General features: G+C 47.2%; 1 protein-coding gene across 1 annotated transcript in view; it reads left to right on the forward strand.

Annotated features, from left to right (window-relative positions):
• Positions 1-18,142, forward strand: part of ADARB2 (adenosine deaminase RNA specific B2 (inactive)) — a 635,707-nt gene that overhangs the window by 213,956 nt on the left and 403,609 nt on the right. The window contains exon 2 of the mRNA XM_084855086.1: positions 17,578-17,712. Within this exon, the coding sequence (XP_084711212.1) occupies positions 17,578-17,712 (135 nt within the window). The remainder of the gene's footprint in view (positions 1-17,577; positions 17,713-18,142) is intronic.

Below are 18,142 nucleotides of genomic sequence, written 5' to 3' on the forward strand. Positions count from 1 at the left end.
ACTACATTTTCGAGAACTCTTGAAAATGACAGCAAGTTGAGGTTGCTGGTAAGATTGATGGCACTGAGTAAATTTAAGACTGAGTAGTTTGTTAACTGTATTCAGAAACAAATGACTGGACTTAGGAAAGTGTTGGTGGTACTTTTGCAAACCTTGTCAGAATCATTTTTAAGGAGCATATTGGGAAATGGTTGTACTTGACTCAATTCTTTTAAAGATAGAGGTGATTTTATCCTTGCACGAATCTAAGCAACTCACCTATTATGTTACTAACAAGTTAGTGACAGTGAATCAGAGCTGTGTTCTTATTAGGAAGATATTATTTTCTTCTTGTAAAGAAAGGCAATAACTTCATGATGAGATGGTGTATTGATTGGTAAAGGCTGTGCTAACCAGCAAAATGTGATGATTGCCAATTTATTTCAAGGGGGATTTTTTTTTCTCCCTCTGTTCTTCATGGTAGAAAAGATGATACAGTGCTGTATGTTTTCAAAGGCTTTGCTGCAAAAGCACTGTAGGCGTTGACCTGGGAACTAGTTCTCAGTGAGGTAGTAAGCCTGTGTCTCTCGCTTCTGCCACTTCAGATAGCAGGTGGGGACACATGTGACTGTGTACTGCTCTATCTATCTATCTATCTATCTGTCTATCATCTGTCTGTCTACCTGTTAGTGGGTGGTTCATCTGCCCAGCTAGGAGATATTCAACCTGTTCTGGAGGGGGTTGCACTCCCCCTAAAGGATCATGTTCGTAGTTTGGGGGTGCTCTTGGACCCAGAACTGTCACTTGAGGCACAGGTGAACTCAGTGGCAAGGAGCACTTTTTATCAGCTAGGCTGGTATACCAACTATGCCCTTATCTGGACAGAGATAGCCTAGCTACAGTTATCCATGCTCTGATAGCTTCTCGTCTGGATTACTGCAATGCGTTATACGTGGGGCTAGGGATGTACGAAAGTCACTTACCTTTCCGCGGATTATGTTGATGGTGGGGGGGGAGGCGTTCCGTCCCTCCCCCCGGAATCCTCAATGGGGGGGAGGCGCTCCTTTCCTCCCCCCCGGAATCCTCCGTGGCCGACTGTGCTCCTCGGCAGCTCCACGGAGCAGCTGGCCAGGCCCAGCCAGGCCAGAGCCGTCCGCAGCCGGATTTCCGGCCGTGGAGGGCTCTGGGGGGGGGAGAAAAAAACTCGCGCGTACGCAAATGGCGGTGGCTACGGCCGCCGCCATTTGCGTTCCTTATTTTGGGCCGTCTTAGTCTACGTAAATATTTACGTAGACTAAGACGGCGAAAATAAGGGGAATGCAAATAGCATAGCGGATGCTATTTGCGTTCCCCTTATTTTCGCCGCCTTAGTCTACGTAAATATTTATGTAGATTAAGAGCCGGAGCTGCTGCCGAAGCCACCGCCACCACCAGGTAGGCTCCATCCCCGGGGGATTCCTCAGGGTGGCAGGGGGGATTGCCCCATTCCGCCACAGACTCAGGGTGGAGTCCATGACGGAATTCTCCAACATCCCTAATTTAAATATGCTGAATGGCCTATGGGTTGTTTATAGCTAAGCACGCTTGTGCTGTACCATTGTCCTATCCCATAGGACAGAGGTGTTGGAACTGAAGGCCTGCTATTATTGTTGGTTTTTCTGGTGTTTGGGGCCCTGCCCCTTTTTGCCTTTGGCCATGGCCACCCCTGGAATGTGACCCCTCAAAGCGTTTATGAAATTGAATTTGGCCCACCAGCTGAAAGACGTTCAACACCCCTGCTGTAGAGCTAATTAATCTTCCTTATTTATGTCTAATCAAGCATAGAATGGGGTTGTAAGGCTGCCTTTACACTAAAGAAAAGCCCTGTGGTCCTCCTGTTGTGGAGCCTTTCCATGTTTACAGCGGGCTCCCAAACAGTGTCCTCATGATTGCTGAGAGGGGACGCTTTTAATTTTCAAGTAGGGATGTAGGAGAATTCTGCCACTGACTCCAGTGAGGCCGGATTCTTTAGAATCCAGCCCCCTGGAGTTTGTGGCGGAATGGACTACCCCCCTCGCCACCCCTCGAAATCCCCCCCGGAACGGAACTACCTGGTGGCGGCAGCAGCTCCGGCAGCGGCCACAGCTCCGGTGGCTACTCCGGGTCGTCTTCTGGCTGCTGCCGGGCTACTGCAGCCACAAATGGCAGCCATCATAGCAGCCGCCATTTGCGTCCCTGCCTTTTGCCGTGATAGGCTATGTAGATTCTTATGTATAGGGATGTCAGAGAATTCCACCACGGATCTCGGTGAGGCAGAATGCCAGTGCATTCGGCCCCCTGAAATCTGTGGCGGAACAGCCTGCCGCCCCCTGCCACCCCCCTGCGGATCCCCCTCGGGACAAGAATTACCTGGGGCGGATCTTCTGGGTGGTGGCGGCTCTGGCGGCTTCGGCAGCGGCAGCAGTCGGTCTTTCAACCAGCTGCCGCCGCCGCCATTTCCAGGCTTGTGGGGGGGGGTAAAAAAAAAAGACGTGATAGGCTACGTAAATCTTTATGTAGCCTATCATGGTTGGGGGTGGGTTTAAAAAAAGAAACGTGTATGCAAATAGCGGCGGCTACAGCCACCTCCATTTGCGTTCCTTCTTATTACCGTCTTAATCTACATAAATATTTACGTAAACTATGACGGCGAAAATCAAGGGGAACGCAAATAGCGTAGTGGGCACTATTTGCGTTCCCTTTTGATTCGCCATTTTAGCCTATGTAAAGATTTTTGAAATCTGGCTGCGGACAGCTCTGGCCTGGCCGGGCCGGGCCTGGCCAGCTGCTCCGCGGAGCTGCCGTGGAGCACAGCCGGCCGTTCGAGGATTCCGGGGGAGGAACGGAGCACCTCCCCCCCTGGCCAGGATTCCGGGGGGAGGGACAGAACGCCTCCCCTCCACCATCAACATAATCTGTGAAAGGTAAGTCACTTTCGTACATCCCTACTTACGCAGCCTATCATGGCTTGGCAGGGACACAAATGGTGGCTGGCATGGCGGCCGCCATTTGCGGCTGCAGCCCGGCTGCGGCCGGAAGTCCAGCTGTGGTCAGCCCCAGCCAGCGGCTCTGCGGCCTTGCCGCGGAGCGGAGCCAGGCCGGGGAGGATTCCAGGGGGGAGGGACGGGTCACCTCCCCCGTCCCACGCACCGGACCCAGCGCACCAGACCGGATCACCTCCCCCCTCCCGTGGACCCCAGAGGACGGAGGTAAGTGGGGTTTCGTACACCCCTATTTTCAAGGTTCCATAGAACTCAATGAAACAGTGCCATCTAGTGGCTGTCTTAATAGTGTAACATTCCAAGTTTAAAAGATAGTTCATTAGTTCCAGATCTATTTGAGATGAAATAACCAGGAAATACCACTGGGTGTGCCCTGGAGGTTCACAATGTCATCTAAAGGACCCACAAACTTCCATGAATGAGCAATATCAATAGCAGGATAAAAGCTCTGTGTGAAGGAGCCCTAAATTACTCATTCCATCACATTGCTTGTTTAAATGGTTGCCAAAGATGAATAATATGTGTTGCTGTGTCTCTATGACATCAAGAAACAAGGCCGGCTGGAGAGATTTGGAAATGGGTTCAGACCACCTTTGTCATATTCTTAATTGGAGGAGTTCTTTGGGGATGTCCATGTTAATTCTGGGAGGACAACCAACCATCTTCTAGCCTTACACATTCCAACTGCAACTTGGTATAGTTAATTGAGGACACCCAGAAATACAGCAGCACCAAAGAGAACTCTGATTCTGACCTGTAGGGTGAGAAGTGAGTGTGTTGTAGTGGTTAGAGTGTTGGACTAAGACTGAGGAGATGTGGGTTCAAGTCCCCACCTGGCCATGAAGCTCACTGCGTGACTTTGGACCAGTCACTGATAGGGAAGATGGAGAAATTTGAGACGGACTAAAATGAACTTGGATTTCTAAGAATCCGACCTGCGGAATCCACTGCAGAGTGACCCCCTCAGGCCATGTAAAGTCCTTGGACTTCCAGATGATATTTTTTACCAAAATCTATACATATAAATTCATAGGAAAATACATAAGGTTCTGCTGAGGAAACGTTGAAAGGAATTGGGTACAATATGCTAAATATTACGTACTAAGGTAAATTATGTAAATACGTAAATACTTATGCAAATAATTACATAATTATTTGAGTATTTTTCTGCACAACGAAAAAAAATATTTGCATCCATCTGTGGGAAGACAATGGAGCAAAAGGCACCTGACAATCCATGAAACACAGACAGACGGAGCAGATTTTACACAGTCCATACATCTCTAGTCACTGAATCTCAGCCTAACCTACTGCACAGGGTTGCTGTGAGGATAAAATGGAGAGAAGGAGGATCATGTACACTGCCTTTTCGACTCCCTGGAGGAGACAGGAGGATGTAAATGTAACAAACAAACAAATTATTGCATGTAGTATATATGACAGGCTATGCACACAAGTTTAGAGAGGCATTAAAAATACTCCTTTTGTAGGCAGTGAATCCAGGAGGTACAATAAGAAAAAAGCAAAAGGGAAGACCCAAGAGGGAACTCAAAAGCAAAAAGGGATTCCAAAGAAAAATGAGACTTAAGATGCATAAAACCTCTCAGTTTAGGCAAGTTCAAACTAATTTTATAAACCGTTCACCCAGCTCTGCTCTCCGTTTCCCATCTTATTTTCTCTTCTAGCTAAAAACAAATACAGCAAATACCAGTAGACCTTGAAAAACACATTAAAATGGTGTGCATGGTTCCTCCTCTTTTCAATATATCTCCGCAAAATTGAAACACCATTATATTTCCAGAGTGACAGCTTTAAAAGAGAAAAATGATACCAAGTTTGAACTTTAAAAAAAAGGAAAACATCAGAATTATTTTGGTTTATTTTCATAAGTTTGGGCAGGGGGGGAACTCTTTGGCCTCTTGGGTAATGAACACCTAGAAACAGTGTTGCATGTGGGGAAGAAGAAGAAGACGAGGAAGAGGAAGAGGGAGGAGGAGGAGGAGGAGGAGGCACACCAGCAGGGGGTGAGCGGTAATTTTCATTTCAAACTCAAAGAAGTGTTCCTTTAAATTTGTTCAGAGATTACCTGTTCTGTCTAATCACATGAGCTTTTAATCTTCAGGTAGGAATGGATGAGAAATTTGTTTCAGCTTGTTTTTAATGAGGCTTTATCCAACTTCTACCTCCCAGACCCGAATGCAGACTCGAATGCAATCTGCAGCCAAAGTCCATACTTTTCTGAGCTTGTAATGGGATTTGCAGAACTACAAGAAAATGGGTTTGACAACATGTTTACATGTGGACAATACGTATTTTGAAAAATGTGCACAAACCCACTTGAGAAAAATGTGTACATTTCAAAAATGTGCACAATCGATGTGTAAATTTGAAAAAAAAATGTGCATGAAAACTTGTGCATATTTCCATGTGAAAAGAAAAGACAAGGCTCATGCAGAATCAGAAACAAGTCAGGATGAGCTTTGGGGTGGATTTCTGAGAACCTCAGCAAGTTCGAGTTTTGCTCATTTGCTCATCCCTATCCCCAGGGTTGTTTCTCTTGCCATTTGACAACTCATGTCAAATGTGACATTTGACGTCATCAGGAAGCAACATGCAGAGATGCCAGTTTGGAGGATTTCGGCCTTGTCCCCCAAACCCAGGAGCAGAGGCCCTGTCTTTTCTCCATATTAAAGGGGATAAGAAGTGAGCAACCGTCTTGTGCACTCTACCAACCCGGCACATGTTTTATACTTGGGGCAAAACCCAACCTAAGTCCTACTTAGAATGAATGGGTCTACTCTAAGTAGGGCTCACATTGGATTTACCCTTCATTTCCTGTACCTGAGTACCACATGTTGTGTGAGAAGCCTTTCTTAAAGCCATGTGAAAGCAAATAACTTCTGCTGTCCATAATGATGGAATTCATTGATCATCAGGGAGGTGGGAGTGTGCTGCCATTCTGCGAGAGCACAGAAAAGCTGCACCAGTCACAGAATTCCACTGTCCCGTTTTCCCCTTGAAAGTGTGTGGGCAATGCCTGGTGCACTCTCAGAAGTGATTCAGCAGTTGCTATGTAACCATCATGACTCTTGGTTCCCTCTGCAAATCCCTAGCAAGTATGGGCAATGGTCAGGGACGATGGGAGTTGTGGCCAAAATATTTGGAGGCACCCAGGACCAGGTGGACCTTGGTTCTAATCTAGCAGAGCTTCTCCTGTGCTCTTATAAGGCATTGCTGAAGGAAGGTTCCACCCAGTGGAGGCTGGTGGCTCTGATTTCAGTGGGGCTATAAATCCATTCTGGGTTTCAGTCAGAACCAGCCAGAACTCTGAAGGAATTGTCCAAAGTGTTGAATAGGTAGCTCCTTCAGGGTTCTGGCTGAAACCCAGAGTGGATTCACAGCCCCACCAGAATCGGAGCCACCAGCCTCCACTGCTTCCAGCCGTGCAGGGAGTCCCATGTCCAATACAGGTCCTTGTCCCTTGCCATGGGTAGAAAAGCAGAAACAGTTATGCAACATATGAGGACCAATGCAGGGCCATATAGCTCAGTGGCAGCGCACATACTCGGTCCAATCCCCCTCCACATATCCGGTCCAGATGGGAATATGCCTGAAAGCCTGGAGAGCCACTGCCCATCAGGGTGGAAAATACTGAACCAGATGGAACAATGGCCTGACGCGTTATACAGCAGCTAATGTTCCCATGGTCCAAACTCTGCTTGATTTGCATAATTGCTTCGGGCTTCAGAACTGAGCTTTACACATCTCTTTTTTAGCACAGATTACCCTGAGCCCTGATATGCATATGCAACTTTTCTACATGAGGTGTTTATTGTGCACATGTCATTCCTTACTCACGGTTGTTTACAGGTTGTTTAGATGATGTCGTGACCCTCCAGTTTCTCTTATGTTTTTAAGAGCACTTTGGGGGAAGCTTTACAGCAAGGACAATGGAGTATTATTTGTGAAAGCAAAAGGAAAACATATTTTCCTACTTGTCTAATTGTGTTGTTCTGGTACAGCACAGTGCCACATACAGGCTGAGTAGTGGAAAAGCAGGAAAGAAAAAGCTTTTAGTCTGTTTGTTTGTTTGTTTGTTTGTTTGTTATTACATTTCTATACCACCCAACAGTCAAAAATCTCTGGGCAGTTTACAAAGATTAAAAACATAAAAAATAGGGTATACAAAGATTTAAATCCATTTACATAAAAAACACACCAACAGACAATATACACAAGAGAATATACAGATTCAATCTCAATTCTGTGACAAAACTGGAAGTAGATACAGCAGATTAACAGCCTCATGTAGGAAAGCACATTAAGGGCACAATCCTATGGGAATAGGTGAGACGCTCCAAACTCAGAGGTGGTCATCTATCCAATGCAGGGCAGGAGAAGCACGGAGGGGATCGTTCCCTCCATGCTTTTCCTGCCCTGCATTTGTGGCTAGCCGCTAGACAGCCGATTTCGGCTGTCTAGCCGCAGGAAGGTGGAGCGGGGGGAGGAGGCTGCCAGACAACACATAGGATGTGTCATACCAGCATTTTCACCTTCGCTGCCCCGGAACACCCCCTGGAATGCCCTGTTCTGGCCACTCCGCACTCCTCTTCTGAACACAGAGCTTGGGGCCTTTCTGCGCTGCCTAAAAGGCAGCGCGGAAGGGAGGGACGGTTGGGTCTCTGGGAACTGACCTCAGAATGCGGGGTCCGAGTTCGGTTCCTGGAAAACCACATTGGAACGCAGGCTCCGAGGTTGGTTCCAGGAAAGCCTATGGCCGTCTAGCCACTGACTAGAGGCCATAGGATTGCTCCCTAAAAAGAGAGGGGCAGAGTTAAGGTCATATGTGTAGTTGAAAAGCAGAAATAATATCAGTGGCATTTGAGTTCTCAGTCACATAACCTGAAAACTTGTTTCCCATTTTTAATCTTAATAGCTTTCATAGCCGGCTAGCAAAAGGTGTTTTCCATCTCATTCTTTTCTGCAGTACTGCCAAACCAGGTGTCCCTTTTATAGACTGTGCATACTTAAGGAAATTTATTGTTCCTACACATTATTTTGAAGCTAGATAATGTATTTTGTCAAGAGTGGCCATAATATTTTGCATAATTCCAATTCTAATGAAAAATAGTGGTTTATATACTGATTTCATTTGACTTGTTCCATTTCAGTTTTAGAACTCATTAAAATGTAAATGATAGCAATGGAGAAATCATTCAATTTATGTTTTTATCGGGCAGTTTTAAAAAACCCAACCCCAAACTAGTGTTTGATGTTTGCATCAACTGCAAGGGAAAGAGATGAAATGAGAGAAAGCAGTGCAAACAAACCCAAAAGATGGGATATATTAAGGGCACAATCCTATGCCTGTTTAGACAGAAATACGTCCTACAATTCCCAGCATTCCCCAGCCAGCCAGCTTGGCTGGCTGAGGAATGCTGGGAGTTGTAGGACGTATTTCTTTCTAAACAGGCATAGGATTGCACCTGAAGACAAAAGTCCTTGGAAGGCAAAACCTGCCATTAACTCTACTACAAGGCAGCCTCCCTACACTGCCAACACCCTTGTTACGGGCTATGATGTGTTTCTTCGCAAACATCACATAGCACTGTACCACCTAGGTGCATATTTTTTGCAATATACAAGCCTTCCTTCCATAACCCCCTACCATCATAAAGCCTAAAGGCCAAACCAGATGTGATGTGAAGTTCCATGTTCAGGGGCATGTCAATTTCAGTTTGGAAAATGGTGCAGTGCATATGTGTGATATAATACCTCCATCAGTCCATTGTTCTGATCAAAACTCCTCCCTCTGTTGCTCTAAAGCAGAGCTGGTGATCTCCAGGCCCGCGAACCACATCTACCCTCTCTAGGGTCCCAATCTTGCACCACAGGGTTCCCCAGATGGCCACATGCCCTTCCCCTGGCCCTTTCCCCCAATCCAGGGCCTGCCCACCATTAGGCAGAATGAGGCAGTTGCTTCAGGCAGCAGACTCTGGGAGGCAGCAGGAAAGTGTCGGAGGAGAGAGCTGTGGACCACGTGGCTCACCCTGAGCCCCCCCCCAAGCTAGCCAGCTGCCTGCAGATCCAGTGATGAAAGATGTTCCATTCCTAGTATTGAAGTAAGATTCATCTGCTAGTCAAGTTGGCTTTTGTACATGGAATGGGAGTGGGCACAATCTTGGTCTTCACCTCATGTGCTATGTGCCACCTCCAGTATCAGAGGCAGTATGCCTCTGTACATCAGTTGCTGGGAAACATGTGTGGGAGGGTGCTGTGGCATTTGCGTCCTGCTTGTGGGTTCTTGACTGACACAACTGGTTGGCCATTGCATGAACAGAATGCTGGTCTAGATGGACCCTTGGTCTGATCCAGCACGGCCTTTATGTTCTTATGTAGCAAAATGGTCTTGGGCCAGCCCTACCCCAACCACCAATTGTATGGCAGTTTTCCAGCTTTTGCACAGATTTTTTCCCCCATTCTAATGGCCATGCTAACTGGGAACGATGGGAGTTGCAGTCCAACACATCTGGAGGCCACCAGATTGGAGAAGGCCGTTTTATACCATCGTAATGGGCAACTGGCTAGTAAACAATACTAAATTACAAAGTGCCCCTGAGGATCTCAGCATAGGTCTAAAATGAACCCATTTTGTGGCCATTGAAAGAGGCCTAATTGTAGCTGAAATATCTGTGATGCAGACTAGCTCTGTTGCTTTCTTTCTCATCCCCAGGTACTCACCTATGATTTAATCCATCTCTCCATCCCATCCATCACATAAATGAAATGTGGAACAGCCCAATGTTTCTTCAAGAGGCTATTAGCCTGCTAAAGCAAGTATTTGAGACTTGATTAGATTAAGTGAGTAGACATGGACTTCACATTACAAATGTACTTTCCATTTAATTTATAGCTCAAATGTCAGAAAATCTGATGAACCATAATCAGTGCAAAAGCGACACCTCGGTATCGCCAGTCCCAATATATTAAGGTCACTAATACAGTGCAGTAAAGTTGCTATGTCAGTATTCCTATATGCTTTTATTTTCAGGAAGTCATAAATCTCAGCGACAAAGAGGGGAAAAAAACAGATTTCTGAGCTGGAACCTCAGCCAGGATTTTTGAAAGCACAGGCCACATTCAGAAAAGACTATACATTATGTGCTCCTATTTCTGGATCTTTGTGTGATGGCATCATACATTGCATGCTATGCCTGCGTCAAGGCAATCAGACAAGGGCTGGATGCGCCCGATCTCATCTGATCACAGAAGCTAAGCAGGGTCAGCCCTGGTTAGTACTTGGATGGGAGACTGCCTTTGAATCAGCCTTCCTGCACTGAGCAGGGGATTGGACTCAAGGGTCTTGTAGGCCCCTTCCAACCATAGGATACTATGATTCTATGACCCAACACTGGTGGAACCAAATTGTCATGGCCAACCCAGAATACTTTGCTGCCTGAGGCAAAGGACAAGATGGCGCCCCCTCTATTCCATGAAGCTGACTGTACTGGCAGTTGAATCTTATCTCAATACTGTCAGGAGTGTTTCGGAGCACAGGGAGTTGGATAGCAGTTCAGATTCTGAAGGAAACCTGTCAGACATAGGGGAGGTGTTTTCCCAGGCTAGTTCAGATATGAGTAGACCTGCTTCTCAGGTTACAAACGTCAAGATGGCTGAGCTTGAGGGTCTCTCCTTCCCCGCCCCCCATGAGAAGCAGTGAACAGGAGGAGGTGGGGTTGGGGAAGATGACCTAATAGATGCTAGATGCAGATGCAGAGCAAAGAGAGAGAAGGCAGGGGTGGAACTTAAGACAGTCTACCCGATTGGCCTTGCATGAAAAGCTGCGCTTAAAGGCCTCATGAGAAGAGCGGGACCTCCCCCCTCCCTTAGGTTAGGCTAGCCAGACCGCCTCCCTCTTCAAATGGCAGGCAACTCTCGTAAATCCCATTTGAATCCCCTGAAGGCATTCCTTTGTAGATGGAGAGTCTCTGAGATTTTGCATCTGTATGACCCTGTGAAGTAATGGATTAAAAGCTACAGACTGAAGCCTCTCATCTGTGTATGTTTGGGAATTGAAGTAAAGTGGGGGCTAAGGGAATCTTGACAATACTGGCAATAGGACAGAGTCCAAGAGTCCACCACCACACCCATGCAGTGGAGGCTGGTGGCTCAATATCATGGGGCTGTGAATCCGCTCTGGGCTTCAGTCAGAACTCTAAAAGAGCCATCCAAGGTGCTAGACCTATTTGGACATGGGGTTCAGCACCTTGAATAGATCCTTTAGAGTTCTGACTGGTTCTGACTGAAACCCAGAGCGGATTCACTGACCCATGACATTGGAGCCACCAGCCTCCACTGGACCCAAGGGCAGCAGCCTAGCTTAGTGGGTGCATGACAGGCTGTGTGGCACACACGGCTCTGTCCTCTAAGAAAAGGCAATGGCTGCAGGGGGGCAGGTGCTCCGGTGCCACTGCTGCCCCCCAGCATTTGCTGCCCAAGACGGTTGCCTCACTCTGCCTCATGGTAGGGCCAGCCCTGACAGTGGTCACTGCTGAGAATGAGTGGGCTTGTAAGGGGACCTGTGACCCAGCTGGGGTGCTTTGAGGCACGAGTTCCCCTTGGCAGCACCCTTACATCGGGACGGTCTGCCCAACTTGTACATTCAGGGTGGCACCTTGAAAAAAGTTTCCTTGCCAAAGCTGTGCAAAGTGCAGTGGCCACGCAAACAGCCTCCATGCGGAAGCGACACCTCCTGTGAGGTGGTGTGGTGTAGTGGATGGTGTGTCAGGGCCAAAACAGACATTACATTTGTATCTAGGATCTACATCTTTTTTTGTTTCCATTTCTATTCTCAGGTAGATGCAGGGCTCCCGTATGGATCTCAAAAGCCCCCCCCCCCCATCCACCATGCTAGGATTCTGATCTGGATCGGGAGCCCTGTGCCAACTCTAGAGTAAAAATGAGGGTGGAAGAAGACACAGCTGCTAGACAGCAGATTCAGATTTAAAGTACTGTCTGTTTTGGCTATCAGACTAGGGCCAGTGAGAATCTGACTGAAATCCCCACTCAGCCATGAAGCACAATTGCAGACCTTTGGCCAGTCATTCTCTCTCTCTCTCTCTCTCTCTCTCTCTCCCTCCCTCTCTCCCTCCCTCCCTCTCTCTCTCTCTCTCTCTCTCTCATTCATCCTAAGCTACCTCGCAGGCCCCATCTACACAAGCCTTTTACTCTGGGGCAGTTGTGAGTCGAGGTCCCTCAGGATAGATGACGCAGTCGCCACTTTGCTGCCATCCGTGGTTGCTCCCGGAAAATGCAGATTTCTAAGCAGGCATTTTGCAGCAATGTTTTTCTTTTGCTGCAGGTTTCCCGCGGTTGCGATCTGTCTGTCCCTTCCTGAAATCGATGTCACATTTTGTGGTGGGCATGTTGTAGGCATGCATCACTCTGTGATGCCCCTTTACTCCCCGTGTCCCTTCGCAACTGCGCAGTTACAGAGGCACAGAGAGGTGTTTTCAGTTATTCAACCACACTTTCGCACATTTTTGCAGCTTCGTATCTTTGCAAGGGACGGGGGGGTCTTGGAGGAGGACCAGCTTCGCTCCAGCCACCATTTCAGAGTGATGGGGAGGCACATACCACTCATGTGAACCATTGCGAGAGTCTCAGGCTGGGGAACTGACAAACACATGGCGTGGAAATGAAGGGACACAGAACACGCACTTTTTACCTAACAAGGGATGGAAAGACACAGAACCCATAAAATACAAAACAGCCACTGCACTGTCACACTCCCATGCTCATGGGACTGCACAGCTGCACATTAAAGTATAATGGCAAAAAAAGGGCACGGTGGAGTCTGTTAGGGGAGCATGCTGTAAATCGTGAGTGTATCGCAGCAGAAGCTAATTCGAAGTTGCAATGCTGCGCAGTTGTGACGGGGTAGGGGGTGAAAGTGGTGCCATGTTGATGGGGCCACAGAGTTGTTGTGAGGATAAAAATGAGGGATGAGAACCAAGTACACTGCCCAAACTCCTTAGAGGAAGGAGGGATTAAAATGTAAGGGTTGGTTCTAGATTTCCACTGGATCAACTGTGCTGGTGGAAGTGGACTTCCTTGCTGTCTCCTTCTCATGGCAGGCCTTCCAGTCCCTGAAAATGCTACACGGAGACCCAGGAAACCCTGCTTAATGGGGCGTGCTGTGGGAGGGAACCGCCAAAAATCAGGTGGAGGGAACTTGTTTGAGCATTTTCTTTCGTGTAAAGTCCCTTCGTCTCCTGGAAGGCAGACCTTGGATCCAATCCAAGAAATAGAAATGGAGTACAGTTGACAACTCATATGATCTTGTCTGGGTAATAAATTTGCCAGCAACCTCCCATGCTCCTGGAGACAATGTGTTACTGGATTCTGGCTTTATGAATTCGCCCTAATTGTGCAAAACGTGAGCATCTGAACGTGCATTGTGTGAGCTGGCAGTGTGACATCATTGTACAAATATAGGAAATGTACAAACAGAGGGAAGTTTCTTTTCTGAAAGCAGCCTGTACTTTAATTCCAATTTTTAATCTTCCAGAATGCTTTAAGGTCAGATCTGGCAAGGACTAATTCACTAAACATATAGCAAATGCAGCCACCCTCATTGTCATATGATATGAAATTCGGTAACAGGGTTCGAATTGTGTGGAACTCTAATGCAGTCTGTAATGAGGAGGATCATAGATTTTCCTTCCACAGAGGCTAGGTGTGAGGGTCCAACATCTCTGCAGAAGCACTCCAAAGAGGTGTGGGAACAGATTCAGAGTCAGAGGAGGAAGAGGAGGAAGGGGGATAGAGCTGGCAAGGTCGCAGGAGATAGGGCAGAGCAATAGTGGCAGAGAGGAGTCTTTCCAGATCCCAACTAATGAGTTGGATCAAAGCCAGCCAGAGACCTCTCCATCCATGGGAATGTGAAATTTTATGGTGAGGGAGGAGTTGGGAGTGATGGACCCAAGAATCAGGTATCGGGACAGGTGGAAGGAGCAACTTCAGGACATAAGGTGTTCTAAAAGGTTGGCCGCTCATAAGAGGTCCCTAGGGGAAGACCCTCCCTGAGGGCAGGACTGGAAAAGCTACTCAGGCTGCGTATTGTTGTTGGCTGGTGCCAGGTTTTGTTGCAACTTCCTAATGTATTGTATTCATCAAAGGAGCCTCTTGTAGTCTAACTAGCATTATGCAAAGTTGACTAGAGAACATAGCTCTGTGTTGCTTGGTGCGCATTGCGTCTGTGTAACCTGAAGCGTAGCTGGTCTGGTTCTGGCTTGCATAATAAAAGCCATTGACTAAATCTTCAAAGACAACTGGAGGCTTGGCACTCAACACTAGGGGCCTAATTAGGGCTTTTATGCAATCAATAAAATTTTAGCCCATTAATTGATTAAAGCTCATAGGATTAACTTATTAAACCTACATCAGTTTACACATGAGTGAAAAGTAAGCATGGCATGGGAGTCCAAAAAAAGGGTGGAGTCCAATGGACTCCCCCACCCCATCCAGCCTCCTGGACCCTGCTTGCTGAGTCCTGGGACACTGACGGCCTGGCAACTGAGCCCCCCAGAACTCAGCAAGTGGCTGGGAGCACCATGGCACGCCAGCACTCTCATCCTGGCCTTCTCTAGAGGAGTCCAGGGCGAGAGCACTGGGGGCTTGCCATGCTGGGATCCGTCCTACCTCCGCCAGCTGTCAAGGGCTTCCTTATTAGCCAGCTCAGGGAGGAATGGCCTCGGTGACACCCAGGGCTCTCACCCTGGCCTCCTCCTGAGGAGGCCAGGGCATGAGTGCTGGGGGCTGGCTGCACCAAGGACTCGGCAGTCAAGCCTTTGTGCGCATAAAGCACCAGGGCTTGACTGCTGAAGCCCTTTGTGCGGAGAGGAGGCTTGCTCAGCAGTTGGGCGAGGTGAGCAGGGAGGCTCACCAAGCAGGTCCAGGCCACGTGAGCTGTGGGGGCAGCTTGTTGAGCTTCCCCCACCCTGGATGAAGAGGGGTCTGTCCATCCCTAGTGAAAACTATAGCTCTGAAGAAATAAACATACTTTGTTTTTAGATGATGAGTGCACAGCACAACAATGGCGCCATATGAGAAATGACAATCCCCACTGTGCAAGAGTCAAAGGGGAATGCATCTTCTAAGATGGCACCTACTACCCCTGGATTTTTCTTTAATTACTTGTATAAACAAAATTACTTTAAAAAAAAAAATCTGTTCCCAGATTAATTGGGGGATCTCTTTAATTAGCCAAAAGGTTTTTACTCGATACATCCAACTGATCTTGAGTAAACATTCCGGCCATTATGCTGCCATTCCCTGATCTATAACATACAGTACATAGCGCAATGGTTAATCCAGCCCTACATAGCAAATTTCCAATCAAGTGGTAGTGGATGTCTGTGTGCAATCCACCTATGGCAGTCACTCAGACTGTCCCCTGAAGGACGTTCTTTCGCACCTTGGCAGATTATCGATGAATACATGTGGCACAATAGGTCCTGGAACTGCTTTGTGTAGCCAATGCACAATCAGGATAACTTGTAATCTGCCAAGCCAAATGCAAGCCACCAAGGGCTTGATAAACGTCCTATTTTTGTGGCCTCAGGAAGGCAGCAACAACACGTTCATCAAGCACCAGTGCACCACCATGCATGGTGCCTCCCACTTGACCTAGTAAGACCGGTAAGTCAGTAATGTTGTGTGGGCCTAATTTTGACTATATGAGAGTATCAGTAATACTGTATTCAGTAATAATTTCCAGAAAAAAGCAGCAATGCTCAGTGCTAATGACAAGACCAGAAACTAATTCCTGTTCATGTCCGCGCATTTTGCATATGCTCAGATGTTCTCTTTTATTCTTTATCCATGTGCTTCGTATTCTCCAGGTCTGTACTCTAGCATTCAAAATAGAGCCATGGCCCTTGTTACTATTTGGATGAGTCATAACTCCACCATCTTTTTCTTTACATGGGAACAGTAAGGTGAGGTGAGGACAGCTTGGAGCAGTTGCCTCCTGGAAATGTCACATTAATGTAACAACAAAGCCAGCCCTTAGCGGTTGTGGAACCTACAATTTCACAGATTAAGCAGTTGCATGTGTTGTCAGTATAGTGTCCTTAATGGATGCAACACTGGAAGGAATGTACTCCATTAAGCCAAAGCACAGTCTTTTAATTTCCTTCAGTGTCAACCATTTACTTATCACTATCTCACAGCATCCTCCATCCCAGCTGCTTAGATTTACAGTTGCTTTTGATTTAGTCGCCAAGAGACTGGGCCCAATGTCCTCTCCCAACCTCAGACGGGCACGCGATACTGAGTGGACAATTTTTCCTCAAGGACGGAGTACACCATTTGGAAGTGCTCTGGGGCTCAGCACTAACTGGGTAAGCTCAGGTGGCAGCGGTGGCCAGGAGTGCTTTTTATCAGCTTAGGTTGGCACACCAACTGAAACCCTATCTGGAGGGGATGGACTTTGCTTCAGTTATCCATGTTCTAGTGCCATCCAGGTTGGATGACTTCAGTGCACTCTATGTGGGGCTGCCCTTAAGGATGGTTTGGAAATGTCACCTGGTACAAAATGTGGCCGCTCAAGTCCTGGTAGCTGCTAGGCAGTCAGACCGTGGTTTGTTAACCATGAACAACCCATGAAGAGAACCTATGGTTTGTTGTTGGGTTATAAACTGTGGGTTGTTCAGGATTTATTTATTTATTTCTATGCCACCCAATAGCTGAAGCTCTCTGTTATAAACCATAGTCCGTTAGCACAGCTGGGTTCACACAACACCACACCCACAATTCAACAACAACCCACGTTTCAATGACAACCCACACTCAACCCTTACTCTGGCTTGTCACACTGTATGAACTAGGTCAGTTTGTCATTGTTTTAAGTGTGCTGAAGTTTCTTCAGAGTCTCTTCTCTGATGACCCCCTTCTTGCCTCAATTCTACTCTGCCTCCTCCAAGCCCCTCAGCTATTCTCATATCTGTTCCTTCAGGTTCTTCTTTCTCAGGCCATTGCCTACATAGCATCCTTCCTTCAGCCTCCTTTCCCTTGGGCTCTCTAACCTTTAGCTTCCCAGTACTAACCCTGCTTTCCTCCCAGATATGCCGACAAGTTTCCCTTCCCTCACAGAAGTTGGACTGTACAAACGCTTTTATTCTCCAAACAGAATTTTACACCAGTTGCTTGGGAACATAAGCAGGAGGGTGCTATTGCACTCATATCCCACTTCTGGGTTTCCCGGAGGCAGCTGGTTGGCCATCATGTGAACAGAACGCTGGACTGGATAGACCCTTGGTCTGATCCAGCATGGTGTTTCTTATGTAACTGAACACCATGTGCACTACCACACCAGCTCAGTCAATCAGTGTCAGAGGTTTCACTTCTGCAAGTGCAATACAATATGGATATTTGACCCATCCAAGATAAAACAACAATAGGAATGAAGTATGGACAGGGATACAACACACAAATATAAGGAAAAGTAAATCAGAACTTAATAAAGCTGATGTATGTAATACTCTGATAGAGCAATGTTTCTTTTGCCCAACAGCAGAAAATTCAGGGTGGGTTCACACCCTGCTCCCCAGGATTTCCCACCGGTTGCAGGAACGTTGTAACACTCAGCTCACCACGTGGTTGGAGGCAACAGACAACCGCCTCTCCATGCAGTTCGAGCCACCACGCGGTAAGTCTTCAAAGTGGGCATCATGGGGCAAAGTGTTTGTGTGGATGCACCTGCCTTCACATATATATATGAGTTAAGAGAAAAGTTACAATTGTGTCCTCATAGCAGCTAAACTGGAAACGTCTACTCATTTGATTTGTTTAAATATTTGTACCCTGCCTGTCTTCAAAAAATCACCCTAGGTGAACTTCAGCAGCAAACTTCAGCGTTTTGCTTTTAAAAGGAGGCTTTTTTTCCCTGTCACCACCACACTACTGAATTTTGGTGGTGCAGGGGTGGCAGCAAGGCAGTGGCGGGGGAAACAGAAAAGGCCGCGGAGGGTGGCCACATGCAGACCGCTTGTTCCCTACACCTGCCCTGCCCTAGCATTATCCCTAGTTCACATCCCATACAGCACATGGGAGACCAATGGGAGGATAAGTTCAGTTTT

The sequence above is a fragment of the Heloderma suspectum genome, chromosome 5, assembly GCF_057233095.1.
Source record: "Heloderma suspectum isolate Gila_16-S chromosome 5, 16-S_ref, whole genome shotgun sequence".
NCBI classification, from domain to species: Eukaryota; Metazoa; Chordata; class Lepidosauria; order Squamata; family Helodermatidae; genus Heloderma; species Heloderma suspectum.